Below are 26,537 nucleotides of genomic sequence, written 5' to 3'. Positions count from 1 at the left end.
AAACCGAAGACTAGTTATTGTAAACCCAATGGAGAAATAGTGAAATGATTGAGTGTGGATGAAATACTTCATTCAGTTCTTTCTGTAACGTTTTCAATTGAACATGCTGACCGTTATAACCGTTTTTTTCTTGTTTCTGCATTAAAAATCTAATTGTTCACAAAATTTCAATGAAAGGTTAGATACTGTGGTTCTTGTTTTTTTTATTGAAGCTATTTTGAATGGTTTGTTATATTTTCTGATTTAAAGTACAATTGTATATATAAAAAAGAATATAATGGTAAGATTTATTTTAAAACTTCTCTTCTCACCCTCCCAGCATTATAGCTGTTATAAACAATAAATGTGGCTTCCAGCTGCAGTACCAGATGATCTTCTCCTTCTGGTTATTGGCCTTTAGTCCACAACTGTGTGAATATCTACGCAGATTGAACATTATTCCAGCTTTATCCGATATTCTTCAGGAATCTGTGAAAGAAAAAGTAACCAGAATCATCCTGGCGACGTTTAGGGTATGTACGCATGAGTGATCTTGTTAGATAGCACTGTTGTCATCATATAAACTTTAGGTATCTCTCTTGATAAACGTATTACTAGAAGGGTTATGAAATATATATCTTTGTCATGGCTGAGTAGGTGAGTGACCATCAGATAGTGAAAATTTGTACCACTTGGTCTCGTGTCAATTTCAACAGTTGTTTCAGAAGTGGGGTGTTGGAGAGATCGTTCTGTCTTCATTAAGTTCCTTTTATATGGACTGTTGTCTTTGGATAAACTGGTGCCTAAGTTCTAACTTTTTTTCTGCAAATGAAACAATCTATCAACATTAAATGTTTATAAAATCATAAACTACGTGGAGTATAAATGAGTGAGGAAGATAGCAAAATCACACATGTTCAGTAAGGTCTTGTACGCTGCCCCTACTTTCTCATTGCTCCTAATTCACATGTGAAAGCTTTGGAGATTATTTAATGTTGACAGATTGTTTCATTTGCTGAATAAACATAGATTATACTGCAGGGCAGCTGCTTCTGAGGGAGGGAGTAATGCATACTAACAGTAGTATTTTGTGTAGGAGAAAGTAGTTGGTATATCTAGCGTACCCATCAATTTTCTTAGCATAATTCTGGAGATTTTCCTTACTTCGGCGGGTCCGGTGCAGCTGGGGTCAGTGGCGGGTCGCGGCCCCGCTGCTGGTTCCAGCCCGCTCTGAAAAATGGATTTCCGTTGATGGGGCTTGTTAAACCCGCTCAGCGCGTTTCTTGGTCCAATTAGAGGAAGCGGGTCTGGTGACGTCATTCATGACGCGTCATCAGCCGGTTTCCTTAAAGGGACCTTTTGACATTTGTGCTGTCAGTGTTCTACAGCACTGAAGTGCTGCAAACACTGACAATGACTGCACAGAGGTGTAAGGCTGCACCCAGGCTCTCCCATGACTCCCTCCATATGTTTATGGAGGGAGTCAGAGCATGCAGGGAGGTTGTCTTCGACTTCCGATGGGCGGAAGAGACCTCCCCAGGAGACCAGCACAGCCTGGTTGCAAGTTGCAGAGGAGGTCACAAGCAGCTCCCACCAGGTCCGCTCCTTCCGGTGTTGCTCCCGCTCTCTGCGCTCTTTGTGCCGCTGCTCCCCCTCTTGCTGCTGCTCCTGCTCATGTTACATTAAATAAATAAATGAACAACAGTATGCCGTTATCACAGTACAGATGATCAATTTCTCTATGGTCTTCAATTGTGGAAAACAATAAAAATATATAGGATTGCATAGGATATACAGCACAGAAACAGGCAATTCGGCCCAACCAGTCGATGTTGGCATTTATGCTCCACTCGAGCCTCCTCCCATCTTTCCTCATCTAATTCTGTCAGCATAACCCTCTATTCCCTTCCCCCTCATATGCTTATCTAGCCTCCCCTTAAATGCATCTATACTAGTTGCCTCAACTACTCCCTGTAATAGTGAGTTCTACATTCTCACCACTCTCTGGGTAAATAAGTTTCTTCTGAATTCCCTATTTGATTTCTTGGTGACTATCTTATATTGATGGCCTCTAGTTATGCTCTTCCCCACAAGTGGAAACATTCTTTCTCTATCCACTCTATCAAAACCTGTCATAATTTTAAAGACCTCTATTAGGTCACCCCTCAGCCCTTTTTCAAGAGAAAAGAGACCTAGCCTGTTCATCCTTTCCTGATATGTATACCCTCGCATTTCTGGTATCATCCTTGTAAATCTTCTCTGTATCCTCTCCAGTGGCTTAATATCCTTTTTATAATATGGCAACCAGAATTGTACACAGTACGCCAAGTGTGATCTAACCAAGGTTCGATACAAGTTTAGCATAACTTCACTACTTTTCAATTCTATCCCTTTAGAAATAAACCCTAGTGCCTGGTTTGCTGCTTTTATGGCCTTATTAACCTGTGTCGCTACTTTTTAGTGATTTGTGTATTTGTACTCCGAGATCCCTTTGTTCCTCTACCCCACCTAGACTCGCACCCTTCAAGTGACCTCCCTATTCTTCCTACCAAAATGTAATACTTCACATTTATCTGTGTTGAATTTCATTTGCCAATTATATGCCCATTCTGCAAGTTTATTAATGTCTTCCTGTAATTTGTTGCAGGCCTCAGTATTAACTATCCCCCCAATTTGGTGTCATCCGCAAATTTAGAAATTGTATTTTTGAATCCAAAGTCTAAACCGTTAATGTAAATTGTGAACAACAGTGGTCCCAGCACTGATCCTTGTGGAACACTGTGACTAGCTACCCTTTACCCCTAGTCTCTGCTTTCTGTCTTGAAGCCAGCCAACAATCCATTCTGCTACTTGTCCCCTGACTTCGCATTCTCTGACCTTATTCATTAGTCTATTATGTGGTACTTTATCGAAGGCCTTTTGAAAATCTAGATAAATTACATCTTCTGCATTACCTTTGTCTATCCTCTCTGTTACCTCTTCAAAAAATTCAATGAGGTTCGTCAAGCAAGACTTTCCCTTTTGAAATCCATGCTGACTATTCATTATTATATTTTTGGCTTCTAGATGTTCTTCTATTTTCTCCTTAGGGATTCCATTATTTTTCTTACCACCGATGTTAAGCTGACTGGACTATAGTTCCCTGGACATGTTCTATCTCCCTTCTTAAATATAGATATTATGTTGACTATCCGCCAGTCCTCTGGCACTACACCTTTTTCTAATGAATTATTAAATATGTGTAGTAATGTCTCTGCTATCTCTTCCCTAGATTCTTTACAATGCGTGGATATAATCCATCCGGACCAGGGGTTTTTCCTCTGAGTTTGATTAGTTTATTTAATATACCTCCTTTTATTTTAAATGCAGTTATTTCGTTACTAATCTCATGATCCAATGGCATGTCCACCTGTTCTATCTCCCTGGTAAATACTGAGGCAAAATAATTATTTAATATTTCTTCCATCTCTCTATCGTTACCTGTGGTATTATCCTGTCTATCCCTTAATGGCCCTATTCCCATCCCAACCTTTTTTTTATTGATGTGCCTGTAAAATATTTTACTATTTTGTTTTATATTCCTTGATAATTTAATTTCATAGTTCCTCTTTGCCTTCCTAAAGGTTTTTTGACTTCTTTCCTAATTGCTTCGTATTTTCCCTTATGCTCTCCCCTGCTGTCCATGTACTTAATGTATGCCTCTTTCCTTACCCTCAATTTTTCCCTTATGGCTTTATTCATCTATGGTGTCTCATTAGTGTTTAGCTTGTTCTTGTTTTTTAGCAGAATATATTTTTCCTGAACTCTGTTGAACACCGTTTTAAATGTCTCCCATTGTTCTGCGTCATTGTTTACCATTATTGTTGTCCATTTTATTTTTCCAAGTTCTATTCTCAGCCCCTCAAAATCAGCTTTTCTCCAATCTATTACCCTGGTCTTCATCATATTAATGTTCTTCTCAATTATTATTTTAAAGCGTATTATATTGTGGTCACTATTGCCTAGATGTTGCCCTACTTTTACTTCTCTTATCTGCACTGGTTCATTCCCCATTACGAGATCCAATAGCGAACCTTCCCTTGTTGGGCTTTTTACATATTGGGTTCGAAAGGAGTCCTGCACACATTGTAGGAACTCCATTCCTGTATCCTCTTCTGTCCAATTAATATCGGGATAGTTTCCTACATTACAACAGTGACTACACTTCAAAAGTACTTCATTGGCTGTAAAGTGCTTTGGGACGTCCGGTGGTCGTGAAAGGCGCTATATAAATGGAAGTAGCTGAAATCCCCTATGATGATTATTCTATATTTTTTACTCATTTCCCTAATATGTTTGCATATTTCTTCTTCCATGTCCCTTCCACTATTCGGTAACCTGTAGACTACCCCTATTAGTATGATCCTTTATCTCTATCCACATTCTATTTCTATTTCTGTCTTGCTGATAGCTGCGTCACTTTTTTCTACTGCCATTGTTATCCCTAATAAGTACAGCTACTCCACCTCCCCTTTTCCCCTCTCTATCTTTTCTAAATATGTTATACCCTGCAATGTTTAATTCCCAGTCCTGATTTTTTTTTTGTAGCCATGTCTCAGTAATCCCTACTATGTCTGGTCCCCTCAATGCATGATTACCTCCAGCTCCCCTGTTTTATTACGGACACTGTGTGCATTGCTGTACAGACAGTTTAACTAATTTTTAATAGCAGTTCCTTTAATTTTATTTTTAACCATCTTTTTACACTCATGTTCTATAACTCCATTTATTCCCTGGCAATCAATATCCTCCCTTACTTTACTCTTTCCTGTTTTGTTTATATTTAGGCTGGTTCCATTTCTTGTAGATCCCTCCCCCACATCTTGCTAGTTTAAAGCCTTTGCCACCTCCCTATTTACCTTTTCTGCTAGGACACGGATCCCATCCCGGTTCCGGTGGAGCCCGTCCTATCTGTACAGCTCCTTCCTGTCAGAGTACTGGTGCCAGTGTCCCATGAAAAGGAACCTGTCTTTCCCACACCAGCTCTTTAGCCACGTGTTAATTCTCCTGATCTGACTGCTTCGATGCCAATTTGCACGTGGCTCGGGCAGTAATCCAAAGATTATTACCCTCGAGGTCCTGCTTTTTAATTTAGTTCCTAACTCCTGATACTCCTTCAGCAGGACCTCTTTCCTGTTCTTACGTATGTCGTTTGTCCCAACATGGACAACAACAACTGGATTTACCTCGTCCCTTTCCAAACTCCTCTCCAGCAACGGGTAGGCAACACACCCTTCGGGATTCTCGTTCTTGGCTGCAGGGGACGCTATCTACACCTCTAATTATAGAATCCCCTATCACTACCACATTTCTATTCTGTTCTTTCCCCCCTCTTGGACAGCCTTCTGAGCCATGGTGCCTTGTTCTGCATTATGGCTGTCCTCCCCGCAGTCTTTCTCCTTGTCTTCACAGGTAGTGAGTACATCGTACCTGTTGGACAGGGTCTGCGGGGCTTCCTTTTTAACCTCTCCCAAGTCCCCACTACCCATCTCCCTAGTAGTCACACCCTGTTTCCTGAATCTGTGCTTTCTTCTGGGGTATGACTGTATTTCTAGATAAAACTGTCCAGAATTTCCTCCCCCTCCCATATGTTTCGGAGTGTCTCTAACTCGCACTCCAGCTCAATGACTCTGAGCCGGAGTGACTGGAGGCAGAGATGTTTCCTGCAGATGTGGGAATCCGGGACAGTCTCACTGTCCACAAACTCCCACATACTACAGTCTTGACACATAGCCTGCCCTGCCATCTCTAGAGCTTTTTATTTATATGCTTATTTAAATTAGTTAGTTTTTAATCAAGTGATTATTTAGTTATATTAATTAATTGGTTTATCTAGTTAAGTTAGTATAATAAAGTATTAGTTATTGTTCCCCAGCTCTTAGTTTAAAACTCTGCACTAGATTAGAGACGAAAAAAACGCTCTATGGTTCATGAACCAATCACCTACCTGCTGTCCTGTGAAGTCACTCCTTGATTTTTTTTTTTCTTTCTCTGCTCCGGTCCCCAGTTAGGCCTGCTCCACCTCCACTGCTCACAGCGAGTTTGGGCCCCTCTCCAACCGCGCTCTTTTTATTTACTTGCCTCTGCTCCAGTCCCCAGTTAGGCCCGCTCTGCCTCTGTTGCTCTCAGTCATTTTCTTTGAAATTCTTGGACTTTGGCTCACATTTGCTAGCTAAGCTTCTAAAGCTAGTGTGACTATTTTAAAATATAATCAACAGCTTATTGTTGCTGTGAGGACACAGCTCACAACTCAGAAAGAGACTTCACTGTCACCTATGTTAAGTTTGCGAGATGCAGCTGTCAAAGTTACTACCAAAGTGGAACGCACACTCTTTGTGGGGCAGGAGGGTGCCACGCTTCTGCCTTCGGTAAGCCCCCCCCCCCCGCCCATTTGGCAAATAAAACAGAACAACACCTGGCCCCTCAGGTGTTTGGCGTGCTTGTTTAAGATTGTTCATAATTACCTTCCCACGGAGTAGCTAATTAACACTTTATCCCTATTATTGAAAAGAATTTCAAAGAAAATTGCGACTGTATTGCCTTAGGAATTGATTACATAGGATATAGAAACATAGAAGATACAAGCAGGAGTAGGCCATTCGGCCCCTCGAGCCTGCTCTGCCATTCAATGTGATCATGGCTGATCATCCAAATTCAGTACCCGGTCCCTGCTTTCTCCCCATACCCCTTTAGCCTTAAGAAATATATCCAACTCCTTCTTGAATATATTTAATGAATTGGCCTCTACTGCCTTCTGTGGTAGAGAATTCCACAGGTTCACCACTCTCTGGGTGAAGAAATTCCTTCTCATTTCTGTCCTAAATGGCATACCCCTTATCCTTAGACTGTGACCCCTGGTTCTGGACTCCCCGACCATCAGGAACATCCTTCCTGCATCTAGTCTGTCCAGTCCTGTCAGAATTTCATAAGTTTCAATGAGATCCCCTCTCATTCTTCTAAACTCCAGCGAGCACAAGCCCAATTGACCCAATCTCTCCTCATATGTCATTCCTGCCATCTCGGGTATCAGTCTGGTGAATCTTCGCTGAACTCCTTCCATGGTAAGAACATTCTTCCTCAGATAAGGCGACCAAAACTGCACACAATACTCAAGATATGGTCTCACCAAGGCCCTGTACAACTGCAGCAAGACATCCTTGTTCCTGTACTCAAACCCTCTCGCTATGAAGGCCAACATACCATTTGCCTTCTTAACCGCCTGCTGCACCTGCATGCTTACCTTCAGCGACTGGTGCACAAGGACACCCAGGTCTCGTTGCACTTCCCCTTCTCCCAATCTATTGCCATTCAGATAATAATCTGCCTTCCTGTTTTTGCCACCAAAGTGGATAACCTCACATTTATCCACGTTATATTGCATCTGCCATGCTTCTGCCCAATCACCCAACCTGTCCAAATCATCCTGGAGTTTCTCGGCATCCTCCTCACAGCACACACGCCCACCCAGCTTTGTGTCATCTGCAAATTTGGAGATATTACATCTAGTTCCCTTGTCTAGATCATTAATATATATTGTGAATAGCTGGGGTCCAAGGACCGATCCCTGCGGTACCCCACTAGTCACTGCCTGCCACTCGGAAAAAGACCTGTTTATTCCAACGCTTTGCTTTCTGTCTGCCAACCAGTTTTCTATCCAAGTCAATACCTTGCCCCCAATCCCACGTGCCTTAACTTTACACGCTAATCTCTTATGTGGGACCTTATCGAAAGCCTTCTGAAAGTCCAAATATACCACATCCACTGGTTCTCCCTTATCTATTTTACCAGTTACATCCTCAAAAAATTCCAGTAGATTAGTCAAGCACAATTTACCTTTTGTAAATCCATGTTGACTTTGTCCGATCCCGTCACTGTTTTCCAAGTGCTCTGCTATTACATCTTTTATAATGGACTCTAGCATTTTCCCCACTACCGATGTCAGGCTTACCCATCTGTAATTCCGCGTTTTCTCCCTAGCACCTTTTTTGAATAGTGGGGTAACATTAGCTACCCTCCAATCCATGGGTACTGTTCCAGATTCCATCGAATGTTGGAAGATGATCAGCAATGCATCTACTATTTCTAGGGCCACTTCCTTAAGTACCCTAGGATGTAGATTATCGGGCCCTGGGGATTTATCGGCCTTCAGGCCCATCAATTTCTTTAACACCATTTCCTTACAAATACTGATTTCTTTCAGTTCCTCCCCTTCATCAGACCCTATGTTCCCCGACATCTTTGGGAGGTTATTTGTGTTCTCTGTGAAGACGGAACCAAAATACGTATTGGTCTGCCATTTCTTTGTTCCCCATTATAAATTCCCCTGATTCTGACTGCAAGGGACCTAGGCTTGACTTCACCAATCTTTTTCTCTTCACACATCTATAAAAGCTTTTACAGTCACTTTTCATGTTCCCAGCAAGCTTACTCTCAGATTCTATTTTCCCCTTCTTAATTAATCCCTTTGTCCTCCTTTGTTGAATCTGTTGTATCCGTGTGTTAATAGAGACACGGAATGCAGGAGTTGGTTTAACAGGTGTTTACTGAACAAAGTCTGGAGGTGAACTAAAAGATACAAGACACTATACAGGCTTATATAGCCCGAGTGGCCACTACCGGCATTACAGTACACAGGGGCTCTTAAAGGCACATACACCACAATTCCTCCCCTTTTAGACAACCAGTACATAACATTTAAAGTAATCATTCATTAACATGTTTACAAGAACAATAATCTACACATTTGCTGCAGTTAATCAATTATAAGTCAGTCTCTCTATAGGCTTCCTGACTCGGTCCGGATAACACCTCGGTGGTGTAGTAGTTTTCGGTGGTGTAGTAGGTTCTTTTGGCAAGGTCGATTCTGCTTGAATGCCAGTGTCGGGTTCATCTGGTTCCAGTATCACCGGATCGGAGGTAGATACTATGGGTATCTCTGCTTCATCATTAGGCGTATAGGTTGTCCCTTTTCGGATGATTCTATGATCTGGTCAGCATGGCGCCTTATTATGCTTTCTCCAATGTCCACGGTATACATCAGCGGTCCTAGTCGTGTGCAAATAGTTCCAGGCTGCCATTTCTCGGTACGGTAGTCCTGGGCCAAAACTTGTTGACCTATCTGGAAGGTTCTAGTTGGCCTTTCATTCATGCCTTGAAATTGCCGGTTCTCTACGTCCCTTCTGATGTTTGGCTTGATCAAATCCAGCCGGCATCTTAGACTTCTATTGAAAAACATCATGGCGGGAGTTTGGTTTGTAACCACATGTGTTGCATTCCTGTATGCAAACAAGAAGTTATCTACCTTACGCTGTAGATTTATGTCTTCATTACCCATGGTCTTTATGGCCTTCTTGAAGGTCTGGACAAACTTTTCAGCCAATCCATTGGTGGCGGGATGGTATGGGGCGGACGTGTAGTGCTTAACCCCATTGTTTTTTAAGAACTTCCTGAATTCTTCGGACACAAATTGCGGTCCATTATCAGAACAGATCTGTTCAGGCAGCCCATTCCTGGCAAATATGGCCCTTAATACTGTGATGGTTTTTACCGTGGTGGTGGAGGACATCTTTATTACCTCCGGCCATTTGGAGTGTGCATCAACTGCGATTAAGAACATTGAGTCCATAAATGGACCAGCAAAGTCGATGTGTACCCTTTGCCATGGAGATGAGGGCCACTCCCATGGATGTAGAGGGGCTTGTGGTGGAGCGTTTTGGACCTTCTGGCATCCTAGACAGCTCTTGGTCATTTCTTCGATGTCTCCATCGATACCTGGCCACCACACAAACGCTCTGGCTAGGTTCTTCATTTTCACTCCACCCAGATGCCCCTCGTGAAGCTCCTTTAGCACTTTATCCTGGAGTTTGGGTGGAATCACCACTCTGGATCCACACATCTAGGTTCCTCGGCACACTGACAGCTGTTCTCTTCTTTGCGAGAATGCTGGCAACAGTGGTTCGCCATGTGCTGGCCATCCCTTCACCGTTAAATCGTAGACTCGTGAGAGAGTCGGGTCATTTCTCGTTTCCTTTTCAATGGTAAAATTTGTTACTGGTAGACATTCCACTATGGTTGAGTGGAACATCTCCACTGGGTCCACTGTAGGTGCCTCTTCTACCGTTGGCAACGGTAGACGCGATAAACCGTCAGCATTTCCATGCTGTTTTGATCCTTTGTATTCTATGTCATATTGGTGTGCCCCTAGGAAAAGGGACCACCTCTGTAGCCTTTGCGCTGTCATAATGGGAACGCCCTTTTTAGGGTTGAATATGGAGACGAGGGGTTGATGGTCAGTCAACAAGGTAAATTTTTGTCCGTGTAGGTAATGGTTGAATTTCTTCACTCCCCATACCAGGCTGAGTGCCTCCCTGTCGATCTGGGCATAGTTAAGCTCAGCTGAGTTCAATGAGCGTGACGCAAAAGCTATCGGCCGCTCTGAGCCATCAGGGAATCTATGCGATAATACCGCTCCTACGCCGTAAGGGGATGCATCGCATGCCAGTCTGATTGGCAGTGATGGGTTGTAATGAGCCAAAACTTCCTTGGACGTGATCAAGCCTTTGCATTTATGGAAGGCACGTTTACAGTCTTCGCTCCATTACCAATTTACTCCCGTTTGTAGCAGTTCGTTAAGAGGGTGCAGAACAGTTTACAAGTTCGGTAAAAATTTATGATAGTAATTTATCAATCCCAGGAACGACCTTAATTGTGAGACATTTTCAGGTGCTGGGGCCTTTATGACCGCTTCAATTTTTTCAGGTGACTTCTTCGTTAATTATGTGGCCACAATATGATATTTGTTTCTGGAAAAATTCGCACTTGGGGCGATTTGCTCGTAGGCCCCGTTCTCTCAGCCTAGTGAGCACCTGCTCCAAATTGGCAAGGTGCTCGTTGTTGTTTTCTCCTGTTACAAGGATGCCGTCTAGGTAGCATTGAGTCCACAGAATCCCTTGCAGGACTTGTTCCGTAGCTCTTTGCAAGATAGCTGGAGCTGATGCTACTCCGAAAACCAGTCGATTGTACTGGTACAGGCCTTTGTGTGTGTTTATCGTGAGATACTTTTTAGAGGCCTCCTCAACCTCCATCTGTAGATATGCCTGTGCCAAGTCAATTTTGCTGAAACGTTTCCCTCCGGATAGTGAGGTGAAAATATCTTCTATCCTCGGAAGAGGATACTGTACCGTGTGAAGGACCGGGTTTACAGTCACCTTGAAGTCCCCACAGATGCGAATTTTTCTCTGTTCTTCAGCTTTATCATTATTCAACGTTTTCTTCATGACCGGGACGATGGGTGTTGCCCACTCACTCCAATCTATCTTGGATAACACGCCTGCCTTTTCCAAATTCTCCAGCTCTGCCTCGACTGCTGGACGAATTGCGTATGGCACCGGCCTTGCCTTAAAAAACTTGGGAATTGGGATATACTTTCTGCCCCATATATGTTTTCAAGATAATGGATGTGTCTTTCCAAGGTATATGCAGAAATAGCCGCTCGTAATCCTGTCGACTTATGACGGTCAGAGCTGATCCTGTATCTAGCTCCATTTTAACTGGGGACCCCGCTATCGTGAGGGTAACCCAAATGGTCTGGTAATCTTCTTTGGCAATTACATTATGTAATTTGAGACAGCTTAGTCTCTTGTTTCCGGAGTCGCTATTGCTGTTCTGGTCTTCGGAGCTACTGTCTGTCATCATTTGTACCTTTCTGTACTTTTCCTTATTGATTTTTTTTTCTGTCAGATTTTTTGTTTCCAGATCGGCATACACGTGCAATGTGTCCCATCTTTCCGCATTGCCTGCATGCTTTGTCCTTGAACCAGCAGTTCCTCTGGTCATGGGTGGATCTGCCGCAGCGATAACATCTCTCTCAACCCTGTGTCATTCCATGGGTGCCGAAGTCCTGTGGCTTTTGCTGTATCTCTGCAGCTCCTCTTGCTGCTGCTTCATATGATACAGCCACACTGAAAGCCTTGTCCAGTGTTAAATCTTTCTCAGAAAGTAGCCTTTTCTGTGTTCCTTCACTTAGGAGACCGCAGACGAATTTGTCTCGAAGAGAATCTGCCAGTCCTGCCCCGAATTGGCAGTGCTTTGACAGCTTTCTTAATTCGGTGAGGTAATCAGCGTTACTTTCATTCTTGTGCTGATTCCTCCTGAAGAATTTGAATCGTTCCGCTATCAGCAGCGGTGTTGGGTTTAAGTGCTCCTGTAGGGTATCAACAATCTCTTTAAAATTCTTGTCCATCGGTTTGGCTGGAGTGATTAAGTTTCGTAACAGCCCGTATGTCCTTGCGCCCATTAGATTTAGAAGTACCGATGCCTTTTTATCATCCTCTATTTCATTCGCTGTGCAATATACCTCCACTCTTTCCACATATGTGGTCCAATCCTCTACATCACTATCGAAAGCAGTAATATTGCCAGTCTTAGGCATCCTGAAAAAGAAATGGCGCCTCCCGCGCTTTCCTTTCTTCCCTGCCGAGAAAAAATGGCGCTTTCCCGCCGCTGCCGCTGCTGACAACGCTGTTCTCCGCGGTTTTTATTTATACAGATATTTTTAATAGTTGGAGACTCGTTCTCGCCGGACTCTCTGGGACTTTTCCCTCCCTCTGCTTGGTCCGAACGCTGACCTGCTTTGCAGCGCTGGCCGTCCCCCGAGTGCTCCACCCTCCGCCTCTGTTTGTCTCCGCCTTTGCTGCTCGGCCCCGCTGCAGAGCCAGCCGATCGAGCCCCAGCCCGCCGCCCAGGAAGGATTATTGCAGTACCTGCCACCAGCCCGGCTAGCTGGTGAAACCACAGTTTTTTCTTTTTTTTTTTCTTCGACCTTCGTCTGAGGAATCGATCTCCTTGAGGTGCTGCCGAATTGTAGGTAAGTCCGTTTCCAATTCGTCGCCACTGTTGTATCGTGTGTTAATAGAGACACGGAATGCAGGAGTTGGTTTAACAGGTGTTTACTGAACAAAGTCTGGAGGTGAACTAAAAGATACAAGACACTATACAGGCTTATATAGCCCGAGTGCGCATTACAGTACACGGGCTCTTAAAGGCACATACACCACAGAATCCTAAACTGCTCCCAATCCTCAGGTTTACTGCTTTTTCTGGCCAATTTATATGTCCTCTCCTTGGATCTTATGCTATCCCTAATTTCCTTTGTTAGCCACGGTTGAGTCATCTTTTTTGTTTTATACGGCACAGAAACAGGCCATTCGGCCCAACCAGTCCATGCTGGCGTTTATGCTCCACTCGAGCCTATTCCTGTCATTCCTCATCTAAATCCATCAGCATAACCCTCTATTCCCTTCTCCCTCATATGCATGTCTAGCTCCCCTTAATTGCATCTATACTATTCACTTCAACCACTCCCTGTGGTAGTGAGTTTCACATTCTCACCACTCTTTGGGTAAAGAAGTTTGTTCTGAATTCCCGATTGGATTTCTTGGTGACTATCTTATATTGATGGCCTTTAGTTATGCTCTTCCCCACAAGTGGAAACATTCTCTCTCTATCCACTCTATCAAAACCTTTCATAATTTTAAACATAGAAACATGGGAAAAATTCAGTTGGTAGTGCCACCCGTTAGCGCCTTAAGAGGGCGCTAAGTGGGGCGCAAACCAACTAGCGCCTAGTCGTGACACTGCCCACACCTCCCGCAAAATTCAGCGGGAGGTTAGTGGTGGCGCTAACCGGTAGCACTCTGCGCTGCTGGCGATTACGTCATTGGTGTGCGCAGCGCCCCGGCCACGATCTTCGGGAGCGCCCCCTGATTTACCGCCAGGCGCTATGTCCGACAGGGTTGGGGGGCGTACCTGCGGCCGGGGAGGCGCAATTTAACGGCGAGGTGCGGGCCGGCCATTTTTGTTGCTGGCCGCCTGCCAGCACCTGCCTGCGCTCCCGTCCCCGGCCTCCTGAACCCCCCCCCCCCCCCCCCCGGCGAAGTGCCGGCTGCGCTCCAAGAGCCCGGCACTTCTCTTTGGTGCCGGGCTCTTTTGCCTGCACTCCCGATCCCCGGGGGCCCAGATGGGCCCCAGGTCGCGCTGCACAAGGCCCCTCCCCTTTAAGAAGGGGAGGCAGGCCCGCAATACTGCGGCGCGACGTGCCGCAGCGTGTGGCGCTGCGGCACGTAGCGCCACGATATTCAGTCGCAGCGCCCCAAGAAGGAGGCGGGGCGCTTCCAGTAGCGCCCTGCTTCCCTCTTCGGGCGCAACCACTCAATTTCCGGCGCAGGGGCGCTAATTTTTACGGGGCGCTAAAGCGAAGTTAGCGCCTCAATTGGGGCGCTACTCAATTTTTAGCCCTTAGAAACATAGAAGATAGGAGCAGGAGTAGGCCATTCAGCCCCTTGAGCCTGCTCCGCCATTCAGTGAGATCATGGCTGATCATCCAAATTCAGTACCCTGTCCCTGCCTTCTCCCCATATCCCTTGATCCCTTTAGCCTTAAGAAATATATCCAACTCCTTCTTGAATATATTTAATGAATTGGCCTCCACTGCCTTCTGTGGTAGAGAATTCCACAGGTTCACCACTCTCTGGGTGAAGAAATTCCTCCTCATCTCTGTCCTAAATGGCTTACCCCTTATCCTTAGACTGTGACCCCTGGTTCTAGACTCCCTGGCCATCGGGAACATCCTTCCTGCATCCAGTCTGTCCAGTCCTGTTAGAATTTTATAAGTTTCAATTTTATAAAGACCTCTATTGGGTCACCCCTCGGCCTTTTTTCAAGAGAAAAGAGACCCAGCCTGTTCATCCTTTCCTGATAAGTATAACCTCGCATTTCTGGTACCCTTGTAAATCTTCTCTGCCCCCTCGCCAGTGCCTCTATATCCTTTTTATAATATGGCGACCAGAACTGCACGCAGTATTCGAAGTGTGGTCTAACCAAGGTCTGATACAGGTTTAGCATAACTTCTCTACTTTTCAATTCTATACCTCTAGAAATAAACCCCAGTTGGTTTGCTTTTTTTTTATGGCCTTGCCAACCTGTGTCACAACTTTGTGATTTGTGTATTTGTGCTCCCGAGATCCCTTTGTTCCTCTACCCCATCTAGACTTGCACCCTCCAAGCAATAAGTGGCCTCGCTATTCTTCCTACCAAAATGTAATACCTCACATTTATCTGTGTTGAACTTCATTTGCCAATTATATGCCCATTCTGCAAGTTTGTTAATGTCCTCCTGCAATTTGTTGCAGTCTTCCTCAGTATTGGCTTCCCCCCACCCCCCCCCCCCCAAAAAAAAAAAATTTGGTGTCTTTTGCAAATTTAGAAATTTTGTTTTTGATTTGAAAGTCCAAATCATTAACATTAATTGTGAACAACAGTGGCCCCAGCACTGATCCTTGTGGACCACTACTACCCATCGCCTGCCACTGTGAATAGCTACCTTTTACCCCTACTCTCTGCTTTCTGTCTTGAAGCCAGCTAGCTATCCTTCTAAGATGAATCTAACATTAAGAAATATACTTAAAAAAAATCCAGCTCAAGCAACATAGGGGAAATCCAAATTGCAGCAGAATGCTTTGAAGTTGCACTTGACAAGTTTTTTTCAATGTAGCTGTATGATTTCTCCACATAATTGATGCTGTAGGAGAACCCTAACTGAAAGAGTGACCATACTCGGGGCTTTGCAAGTTATCAAGAAAATTGTTATATTTTAAAAAGCCATAAAACCATGTATTGTAAGACTGTTCTTGTTCTCTCCTATGTTTTTATTAAACTGGGCAGCATACCAAGAAGTACTCTTCCTAAATCGTCCTTTCCCTTTAAACTGACTTCTCCATGTGATTAATGCAGTTGGGAAATTATTTCTGTGCATCATTCTAAAGTGGCTTGGGTGGCTGTCGACCAGGAGATTGCAGTCAAGCATGTTTCAGCGTAATTATGGCAATAAAGAGTATATTTAAAAAGTCTTAGATTGCACTTTAAAAATCTAAATCTATTTTATTTTAATATATAATTAACAGATTACATTGCTCCTCTTATCTGTGTTTCATTAATATTGTAGAACTGGAAAGTGCTTCATTTCGGAAATGAATTGCATTTTTAGTTTTCTGTTAACGCAAGTGGAATATTCATAGGCATCCGTGTACTTTTTATATTTTAATGAGAACAATGGTTTTAAAAAAGGATAAATAATGCAGCTTGTATTCAGAGCAGGGTATCTTTTATGGAAAATACAAGTAATAATAACAACAGCAACAACAACAAGTATTTATATAGCGCCTTTAATGTAGTAAAATGTCCCAAGGTGCTGCACAGGAGTATTATAAGACACAAAATTTGGCACAGAGCCACATAAAGATATTAGCAGGTGAAGTGGTAGGTTTTAAGCAGCATCTTAAAGGAGGAAAGAGAGGTAGCGAGGCGGAGAGGTTTAGGCAGGGAATTCCAGAGCTTAGGGCCTAGGCAACAGAAGGCACAACCACCAATAGTTGAACGAGAGGGGGGGGGGGGAAGGGGGGTGGTGGTTGTGGGGCTGAAGGAGATTACAGAGGTAGGAAGGGACGAGGCCATGGAGCGATATGATGGGTGAACAGGACTTGGTGCGCGTTGGGACACGGGCAGCCCAGTTTTGGATGACAAGTGTACGTAGGGTGGAATGTGGGAGGCCAGCCAGGAGTGCGTTGGAATAGTCAAGTCTAGAGGTAACAAAGGCATGGATGAGGATTTCAGCAGCGGATGAGCTGAGGCAAGGGTGGAGACGGACGATGTTACGGAGGTGGAAGTAGGCGGTCTTTGTTATGCTGCGGATATGTGGTCGGAAGCTCATTTCAGGGTCAAATATGACACCAAGGTTGCGAACAGTTCAGCCTCAGACAGATGTTGGGGAGAGGGATGGAGTCGGTGGCTAGGGAATGGAGTTTGTGGTGGGGACTGAAAACAGTGGCTTCGGTCTTCCCATTATTTAATTGGAGATAATTTCTGCTCATCCAGAACTATATGTTTGTCAAGCAGTCTGACAATTTAGAGACCGTGGAGGGGTTGAGAGTAGAGGTAGTGAGGTAGAGCTGGGTGTCGTTAGCGTACATGTGGAAACTGACGCTGTGTTTTCGGATGATGTTGCCAAGGGGCAACATGTAGATGCGAAATAGGAGGGGGCCAAGGATAGATCCTTGGACACAAGAGGTAACGATGCAGGAGCGGGAAGAGAAGCTGTTGCAGGTGATTCTCTGGCTACGATTAGATAAGAATGGAACCAGGCGAGTGCAGTCCCACCCAACTGGACGACAGTGGAGAGGCGTTGAAGGATGGAGTAGTCAACAGTGTCAAAGGCTGCAGACAAGTCAAGAAGGACGAGGAGGGATAGTTTACCTTTGTCACAGTCACATTTGTGACTTTGAGAGCTGTTTCAGCATTGTGGCAAGAGCAGAAACCTGATTGGAGGGATTCAAACATGGAATTGCAGGAAAGATGGTCACGGATTTGGGAGGCGACAGCACGTTCAAGGACTTTGGAGAGGAAAGGGACTTTGGAGATGGAGCGGTTGTTTCCAAGGACTGAGGAATCAAGGGGTGATGATGGCAGATTTGAGGGAGAGGGGGACAGTACCTGAGGAGAGAGAACCGTTAACAATGTCGGCTAACATGGGAGTCATAAGGTGAATCTGTTTACCTGCTTCAAAATGCAACATTTTAACATTTTCTTTTATTGAGTAATAATGGGATTTTTTTTTATCAGCTGGGGTGGGGTGAGTCATGCTGTTGTGAAGTTTGTGAACCACTGATTCAGCATGGGAACTGTAATGTAAGCTAGTTCTAAATGCACCAAAAAGTGGGCTTTGGTAATGAGCATATTTCTGCTACAGAGCAGAACTGTCAAGTACATTATCACCTGCATCACTGATAAAATTCATCAAAATGCCACCGTTTCTGTTAACATGAAATCGTTAAGCATCAAAATCAATAGTGCTCTATCGTTAGTTGCACAATTTAGGTTTCACATAACTGGGATTGAAGAACTCAGTGACTTGACTAGGAAGTAACATAGAATTGCTATTTCTGAAATTGATGAAGTTCACACCAGTAAAGTCTGTTACCATCTATTTGTTCCAGGCTCTAGCTCAGATAACTTGTTTCACTTTATACTTCTGTTATATTGAACAAGAGTTCTTGGCTGGTTCCAGTCCTGATACTCTGATCAGGCATGGACCATTTTGAGACCATTGCAATCAGCATTTTACTCTTAATTTGCAAGGACTGTTAAAATTGTGTAAACTGAAATTGAGATTGAAAACTCTCAATTAATTGTGATAACTACCATAATGTTGCTTTATATGTATTCAAATAATTTTACAATTTTTAACTATAAAAACCAAGAGTGGTAACTAATAAAATGTTGTTTCTGAAAGATTACACTGTCTCAAACACTAAGAATGATGGACAGTGACAAAATTCTGGTGATATGCACCTAATTCAAAATAAAATAGCTCACATACTAACGTGAACACTTGTCCCAGTATTCCCTGTTAGGATCTTAAAGTCTCCGCCTAGCTAAAAATACTAGCCATTGACTGGATATTCATCCCCCACCCCACCTCATCAGGACAGTTGAAGGGAGTTATCAAGCACACTGTTTTCTGAGCATATGCCAATGCATAATTTTCCAGGATTTTTTTCTGGATTTTGCAAATGGAAGCCATTACTCAGATTTTCCAATTGGGTAAAAGCTTGACCAGAAGTGGAGCAGAGGAAAAAGAACACCTCTAGTGTGCTTACCCCTGGCATATTTCTGGGGGCAATGTCACTTACATAATGCAGATCAGCACAACATGTGACAAGCAGCTGCCATTGTGACCCCACCTATTGTAGGGCAGGAAATCCGGTATTGCTGCAGAATTCAAAGGCCTGCAAGCAGTTCAGGGCACAGAGAGCCCAGTTTCTCTGATGGAGATATAAAAATTCTGAAGGAGAAACTAAGACATGGGAAGAGGGGCCTCTCTTTGGGATGGAGCATTGTCATAGAGTCATAGAGTTTTACAGCACAGAAAGAGGCCCTTCGGCCCATCGTGTCTGCGCCGCCCTTCCATCCCTGTCCAGTCTAATCCCATTTTCCAGCATTTGGTCCATAGCCTTGTATGCAATGGCATTTCAAGTGCTCATCCAAATGCTTCTTGAATGTTGTGAGGGTTCCTGCCTCTACCACCCTTTCAGGCAGTGCGTTCCACATTCCAACCACCCTCTGGGTGAAAAAGTTCCTCCTCAAATCCCCTCTAAATCTCCTGCCCCTTACCCTGAATCTATGCCCCCTTGTTATTGACCCCCCTACTGAGGGGAAAAGTTCCTCTTTATCTACCCTATCTATGCCCTTCATCATTTTGTACACCTCAATCAGGTCCCCCCTCAGCCTTCTTTGCTCCAAGGAAAACAACCCCAGCCTGTCCAGCCTCTCTTCATAGCTGAGGCGCTCCATCCCAGGTAACATCCTGGTGAATCTTCTCTGCACCCTCTCCAAAGCAATCACATCCTTCCTATAGTGAGGCGACCAGAACTGCACACAGTACTCCAGCTGTGGCCTCACCAGCGTTTTGTACAGCTCCATCATAACCTCCCTGCTCTTATATTCTATGCCTCGGCTAATGAAGGCAAGTATCCCATATGCCTTTTTAACCACCTTATCTACCTGTTCCGCTGCCTTCAGGGATCTATGTACATGTACACCAAGGTCCCTCTGACCCTCTGTACTTCCTAGCGTCCTACCACTCATTGTGTATTCCCTTGCCTTATTTGTCCGTCCAAAATGCATCACCTCGCACTTTTCAGGGTTAAATTCCATTTGCCACTTTTCCGCCCATCTGACCAACCCGTTTATATCGTCCTGTAGCCTGAGGCTTTCCTCCTCACAATTTACCACCCCACCAATTTTCGTGTCATCTGCGAACTTACTGATCATACCTTTTACATTCTCATCCAAATCATTTATGTAGATCACAAACAACAAGGGACCCAGCACCGATCCCTGAGGTACCCCACTGGACACAGGCTTCCAGTCACAAAAGCAACCTTCGACCATCACCCTCTGCCTCCTGCCACTCAGCCAGTTTAGGATCCAACGCGCCAAGGCACCCTGGATCCCATGGGCTCTTACCTTCTTGACCAGTCTCCTATGCGGGACCTTGTCAAAAGCTTTACTGAAGTCCATGTAAACCACATCCACAGCATTTCCCTCATCCACCCCCCTAGTCACCCCCTCGAAAAATTCAATCAGATTTGTCAGACATGATTTACCCTTGACAAAGCCATGCTGACTATCCCCGATTAATCCTTGCCTCTCCAAGTGGAGACTAATTTTGTCCCTCAGAATTTTTTCCAATAATTTCCCTACCACAGATGTTAGACTCACTGGCCTGTAATTCCCTGGTTTATCCCTGCTACCCTTCTTGAATAATGGTACTACGTTAGCTGTTCTCCAGTCCTCTGGTACATCCCCTGTGGCCAGAGAGGTTCTGAAAATTTGTGTCAGAGCCCCTGCAATCTCCCCCTTTGCCTCCCACAGCAGCCTGGGATACATCTCGTCTGGGCCTGGGGATTTATCCACTTTTTGGCCTGCTAAAACCGCTAGCACCTCCTCCCTCTCGATGCTAATATGTTCAAGTATGTCACAGTCCCCTTGCCCGATTTCTATGTCTGCATCGTCTTTCTCCATAGTGAACACAGATGCAAAAAATTCATTTAATACCCCGCCTACATCATCTGGCTCTACACACAGATTGCCACTTTGGTCCCTAATGGGCCCTACCCTTTCCCTGGTTATCCTCTTGCCCTTAATATACTTATAAAACATCTTAGGATTTTCCTTTATTTTGCTCGCCAGTGTTATTTCATGGCCCCTCCTTGCCCTCCTAATTTCTTTTTTAAGTATGCCCCTGCACTTTTTATACTCCTCTAGGGCTTCTTCCGTCTTTAGTCTTTTGTAACTGCCAAAAGCCCCCCTTTTATTTCTGATGCATTTTTGTATATCCCTTGTCATCCAAGGTTCCCTTTGCTTGTTAGTCCCACCCTTGACCTTTACAGGAACATGTTGGCGTTGTACTCTCTCTATTTCCCTTCTGAAAATCTCCCACTGTTTTGATGCGGATTTTCCTATAAGTAGCTGCTCCCAGTCCACTTTGGCCAGATCCTGCCTTATCATATTAAAATCGGCCTTCCCCCAATTTAGAACCCTAATTTCCGGGCCGTCTTTGTCTTTTTCCATGACCACCTTAAATCTCACCGAATTATGGTCACTGTCGCCAAAATGCTCTCCTACTGACACTTCCACCACTTGCCCGGCTACATTCCCCAGAATTAGGTCCAGTACCGCCCCCCTCTCTTGTAGGACTTTCTACATGCTGGCTCAAAAAGCTCTCCTGGATGCACTTTAAGAATTCTGCACCCTCTAAGCCTTTCACACTCTGACTATCCCAATTTATATTGGGGAAGTTGAAATCCCCCACTATTATTACCCTATTATTTTCGCACTTCTCTGCGATTTGCCTACATATCTGTTCCTCTATCTCCCCCTGACTGTTTGGGGGCCTATAGTACACTCCCAGCAAAGTGCTTGCCCCCTTTTTGTTTTTAAGTTCTACCCATATGGCCTCATTAGAGGAACCCGCTAATATATCATCCCTCCTTACAGCAGTAATTGACTCCTTAATTAATATTGCAACACCCCCTCCTCTTATACACCCCCCTCTGTCTCGCCTGAAGATTCTATACCCCGGAATATTCAGCTGCCAGTCCTGACCCTCCCTCAACCATGTCTCCGTGATAGCACAAATATCGTACTCCCATGTATTCAACAACAACTTCAGTTCATCCACCTTTTTTACAAGACTCCTTGCATTAAAATAAATGCCCTCCAGCCCTGCCATATTCCCTTTTGCCTTCAAATATTTGCTCTGCCTTCCCAGCTGACTTGTTTTTTCCTGTGTATTTGTCTGTAAATCACCCCCTACTATAGCTCCACTCTGTACCCCATCCCCCTGCCAAGTTAGTTTAAACCCCCCGCAGCAGTGCTAGCAAACCTCCCCGCAAGGATGTTGGTTCCCCTCTGGTTCAGGTGTAAACCGTCCGACTTGTACAAGTCCCACCTTTCCCAGAAGCAGACCCAGTGATCCAGGAAACTAAAGCCCTCCCTCCTGCACCATCCCTTTAGCCACGCATTCATCAATTCTATCTTCCTATTCCTATACCCACTAGCACGTGGCACCGGGAGTAATCCAGAGATTACAACCTTTGAGGTCCTGCTCTTTAATCCTTCACCTAGCTCCCTAAATTGTAAGCTGCGTAACAAGAAAGGCAGGGCATGGCAACCAGTATGAATGCCTTGAAAACGTACCTGGAGGCAACATAGGAAGAAATATTAATGAATTTCCAGGTCAGCCAAAGTGAGAGAACACACTTGCATTTCATTAATTTGGTGTACAAATAACTTATGACATTTAAAATTAACCTTTCCCTCACACTGTCTTAAATTACTTCCTGTGCTTGCCTATTTAAGCACAAACTGCACTTAGCACCCATAACCTGGAAGTGTTCCTTCGCCCATGCATTCAGCCAAAGTAATCATCCCATCTAATGTATCTGCAAGATGCCTGTACATGTTATCACACCAAATCTAGGCTGCATGCTGGCACATCACTGTATCTCAAGACAACTACAACCTCTGCTTGCCCATAATAAAACCAAAAGAATGTGCACAGGCGGGCTACCCCCACCTTTCCTTGTCTACTAACCCTGTATGAGGATAAGCCTCGCACATCCTGGAGAGAGAGGTCATAAGTGCTGGAGTTGAAAAAGTAAGAGGACTGGCTCAGCTCGGCGTTTGCGCTAATGACTGTCTATGATCACCTCATTCTATTCCCTCATTTACTTTCTAAACACTGGGGTTTTAATTGGCTAAGAATTTTGAGTGATTTTTGTACTCTGGGAAGAAATCACTTTTTAGGCTTGAAAGAAAGTGAGAAGATCGACACTGCTGGCAAGCAAGAAGTCAGGGAATTCAGTGAGAGGAGGGACCTGAATGGCCAAAATGAGTGGCAGAATACTTGGGGTGAGTGGAGACTGACTGGTGAAAACACATTCAGAGAGCACCTGAGGACAGGCTGTGTTCAGGTCAGTGTTGCCATGCCGCATGCTAGCAGAAGCCTAACTACCCCCAAATTCTAACACACCTTGGGATTCTCTCAGCCGTCTACATACTGGCATCCTCTCCAGTACTTCCACGTCTGCTATTCCCAGTGAGAGACTCCAGTCCCTCCCTAAAAATTTCCAGCTTCTGTCTGTTCCCCACACCAATAGGGCTGCAGATGCCAGAAATTGCCCACAAAGCCAAATTCCACCTTGCGAGGTTCTCCCCTCCACTGTATTACAGTACCTCAACCTTAATGGCCTGGATTTTACAAGGCCTACAGCGTACGCCATCATAAGTGCCCCGCAAGTTCCGGGTTTCCACATGCGATGTGCCAAGTCACAAGTACTAACTTGATCGAGTCTTTTGATGAGCTAACTGAGGGTTGATGAGGGCAGTGTGGTTGATATGGTGTACATGGACTTTCAAAAGGCGCTTGATAAAGTGCCACATAATAGGCTTGCCATCAAAGTTGAAGCCCATGGAATAAAAGGGACAATGGCAGCATGGATACGAAATTGGCTAAGTGACAGGAAACAGTAGTGGTGAACATTTTTTTTGGACTGGAGGAAGGTATACAGTGGTGTTCCCCAGGGGTTGGTACTAGCACCACTGCTTTTTTTGATATATATTAATGACTTGGACTTTGGTGTACAGGGCACAATTTCAAAATTTGTAGATGACACAAAACTTGGAAGCATAGTGAACAGTGAGGAGGAGAGTGATAGACTTCAAGACATAGACAGGCTGGTGAAATGGGCATACACGTGGCAGATGAAATTTAACGCAGAAAAGTGCGAAGTGATCTATTTTGGTAGGAAGAACGAGGAGAGGCAATATAAACTGAAGGGTACAATCCTAAAGTGGGTGCATGAACAGAGAGACCTGGGGGTATATGTGCACAAATCGTTGGTGGCAGGGCAGGTTGAGAAAGTGGTTAAAAAATCATACGGGATCCTGGGCTTCATAAATAGAGGCAGAGAGTACAAAAGCAAGGAAATTATGACGAACCTTTATAAAACACTGGTTCGGCCTCAACTGGAGTGTCCAATTCTGGGCACTGCACTTTAAAGGATGTGAAGGCCTTAGAGAGGGTGCATAAAAGATTTACGAGAATGATTCCAGGTATGAGGGACTTCAGTTACATGGATAGACTAGAGAAGCTGGGATTGCTCTCCTTAGAGTAGAGAAGGTTGAGAGGAGATTTGATAGAGGTGTTCAAAATCATGAGGGAAACTGTTCCCATTGGAAGGGTCGAGAACCAGAGAACACAGATTTAAGGTGATTGGCAGAAGAACCAAAGGCGATATGAGGAAAAACTTTTTTACGCAGCAACTGGTTAGCATCTGGAATGCACTGCTTGAAATGGTGGTGGAGGCAGACTCAATTGTGGCTTTCTAAAGGGAATTGCATAAGTACCTGAAGGAAAAAAATTTGCAGGGCTACAGGGAAAGGGTGGGGGAGTTGGACTAGCTGAAGTGCTCTTGGAGAGCCGGCACGGGCTCGACGGGCTGAATGGCCGCCTTCTGTGCTGTAAACATTCTATGATTCTCGACAGATCGTACCCATCTGCTGGAAATTGACTTTTGCTGGCGAAGAGTTGGTCTATTTGCCTAACTACTGTCCAGCGAATACCCACCAAACCCTTTACACCTGGTAAAAGCAGGCGTAAGGATTTGGTCGGTATTCGCTGGACAGCCTTTTACCAGCATAAGGGTTTAAATAAATGTTAAAATAAATGATTTTAAATGATTTCAACATTCACTTATATTTAAAATTAGTTTGTCAATTTTTGTCCCAGTTAAAAATGTTTACATTTATTTTTCAAAAAATGAAATTTTAATTTTAAATGTTTGATTAAGTGGTATTTTAATTTTTTAACGTGATTATTTATTATTATTTCAGTGTTGTGAAGTTGTATTTATTAGGTGATTTCTATTATGCTTATGGGGATTCTGTACGTAAATGGAATCCCCACTCTATCTAGGCACCTCATAATTTTATGCACTTCAATTAAGTCTCCCCTCAGCAGCCTCCTGTTCCAAAGAAAACAACCATTGACAGATTGCGTCTGTCATCTCAACCTCACCTGCCATCTATTACATCAGCATCGGTGCCCTTGAAAAAATGTCACCTTGGTCCTCAGAATCCTGCCACGATCAGCCCCAACGCCAGCAGCACCAACAACACCAACCTTTTCCGCAATTAGCTGGTGCTGCACAGGATAGAGGGCATCAGCACCCGAGCACATTGCTGCCAGGGATGGCCTCACCATGGCCAGATTTACTTCACTTGATGCTGTACACCCTGGCTGCCATGTGATGCGCCAGGTTGGCACCACCCCACACCAACAACATAAAGCATCCCTACAATGCCCAATGCATTCCTTTCACACTCATCACCATTGCGGGAGGTACCGTTATGTCTCACCATTCATTGCAACTCACTAAGCCACTTCCAAAGGTGCACACTAATCTGTCCAAGAGCATAAAGTGTTGAAAATAAAGATTTCAATGTTTGACAGCACATTAACAGAAACTTCACATAAACATTGGCTAAAAAAACAAGTGGCTACCCTTGTGTGTTGTTAGTTGATATGATTGGACTAGGGTGAGTGTGAGGGTTGGCTAGTGAGATGGGGATGTGATACTGTAGATAGAGAGGGATGGGTGGAGGTGCAAGGTAAGTTGGTGTGAGTAAGGATGTACTGGAGTAGGGTAGGGAAGGCAGAGTGATGGGGATGTGATGAGTGGCACAGCAGGATGAAGTTGAGTGTGGCTTTGTACTAACGTTTCGTGATCTACTGAGATCATTGAAAGGTTTGCGCCACTGCAGCCTGGTCCTCCTAACGACATCCCTGCTTGTATCCTCCTGTGCAATATGCAACCAGGTTGTGTTGATCTCCTGGGGCGGTCTCTTCCGCCCATGGGAAAGGAAGAGGACCCCTCTGCGTGCTTGTGGAGGGAGTCATCAGAGAGCCTGGTTGCAGCCATGCACCTCTGTGCAGTGTTTGCAGCACCTCAATGCTGTAGAACACTGACAGCAGAACTGTCAAAATCAATTTGCGCATGTTTCCTTTAAGGAAACCGGCTGATGTGTCATCAAGTGACGTCATCAGACCAGCTTCCTTCAATTGGCTGGCAAATGAGTTGGGCGGGCTTAAAGAGTCCAATTAAGGGAAAATTTACTTCACAGAGCAGGCTGGAGCCAGCAGCAAGATCGCAACCCGCCACCGACCCCGGCCACACCGGACCTGCCTAGGTAGGTGAAATCATGGCCTTGGAGTCAGATGGGCAAGAGCGTGAGAATCTTCATGTTGCTGTTAAGTTTTCAAAAAACACCAGTTCCGTTTTCAAACTAACAAATTATCTCGCTTGTGCGTTAACAGTTACAAAAGATAATTGGTAATCGCT

The 26,537-nt window shown here is 44.5% G+C and overlaps 1 protein-coding gene across 1 annotated transcript in view; it reads left to right on the top strand.

The window, feature by feature from the left end:
- The window catches only part of atp6v1h (ATPase H+ transporting V1 subunit H), a 173,402-nt gene that overhangs the window by 97,642 nt on the left and 49,223 nt on the right, over nucleotides 1-26,537 (top strand). Inside the window, exon 9 of the mRNA XM_085993957.1 lies at nucleotides 320-526. Within this exon, the coding sequence (XP_085850083.1) occupies nucleotides 320-526 (207 nt within the window). The remainder of the gene's footprint in view (nucleotides 1-319; nucleotides 527-26,537) is intronic.

Source organism: Somniosus microcephalus, chromosome 7 (assembly GCF_052327205.1).
Source record: "Somniosus microcephalus isolate GS21.2 chromosome 7, FLI_Smic_1.0, whole genome shotgun sequence".
Taxonomy (NCBI): Eukaryota; Metazoa; Chordata; class Chondrichthyes; order Squaliformes; family Somniosidae; genus Somniosus; species Somniosus microcephalus.
The sequence above is the reverse complement of the archived record's forward strand: the minus strand, read 5'-3'. Positions and strand labels throughout refer to the sequence as shown.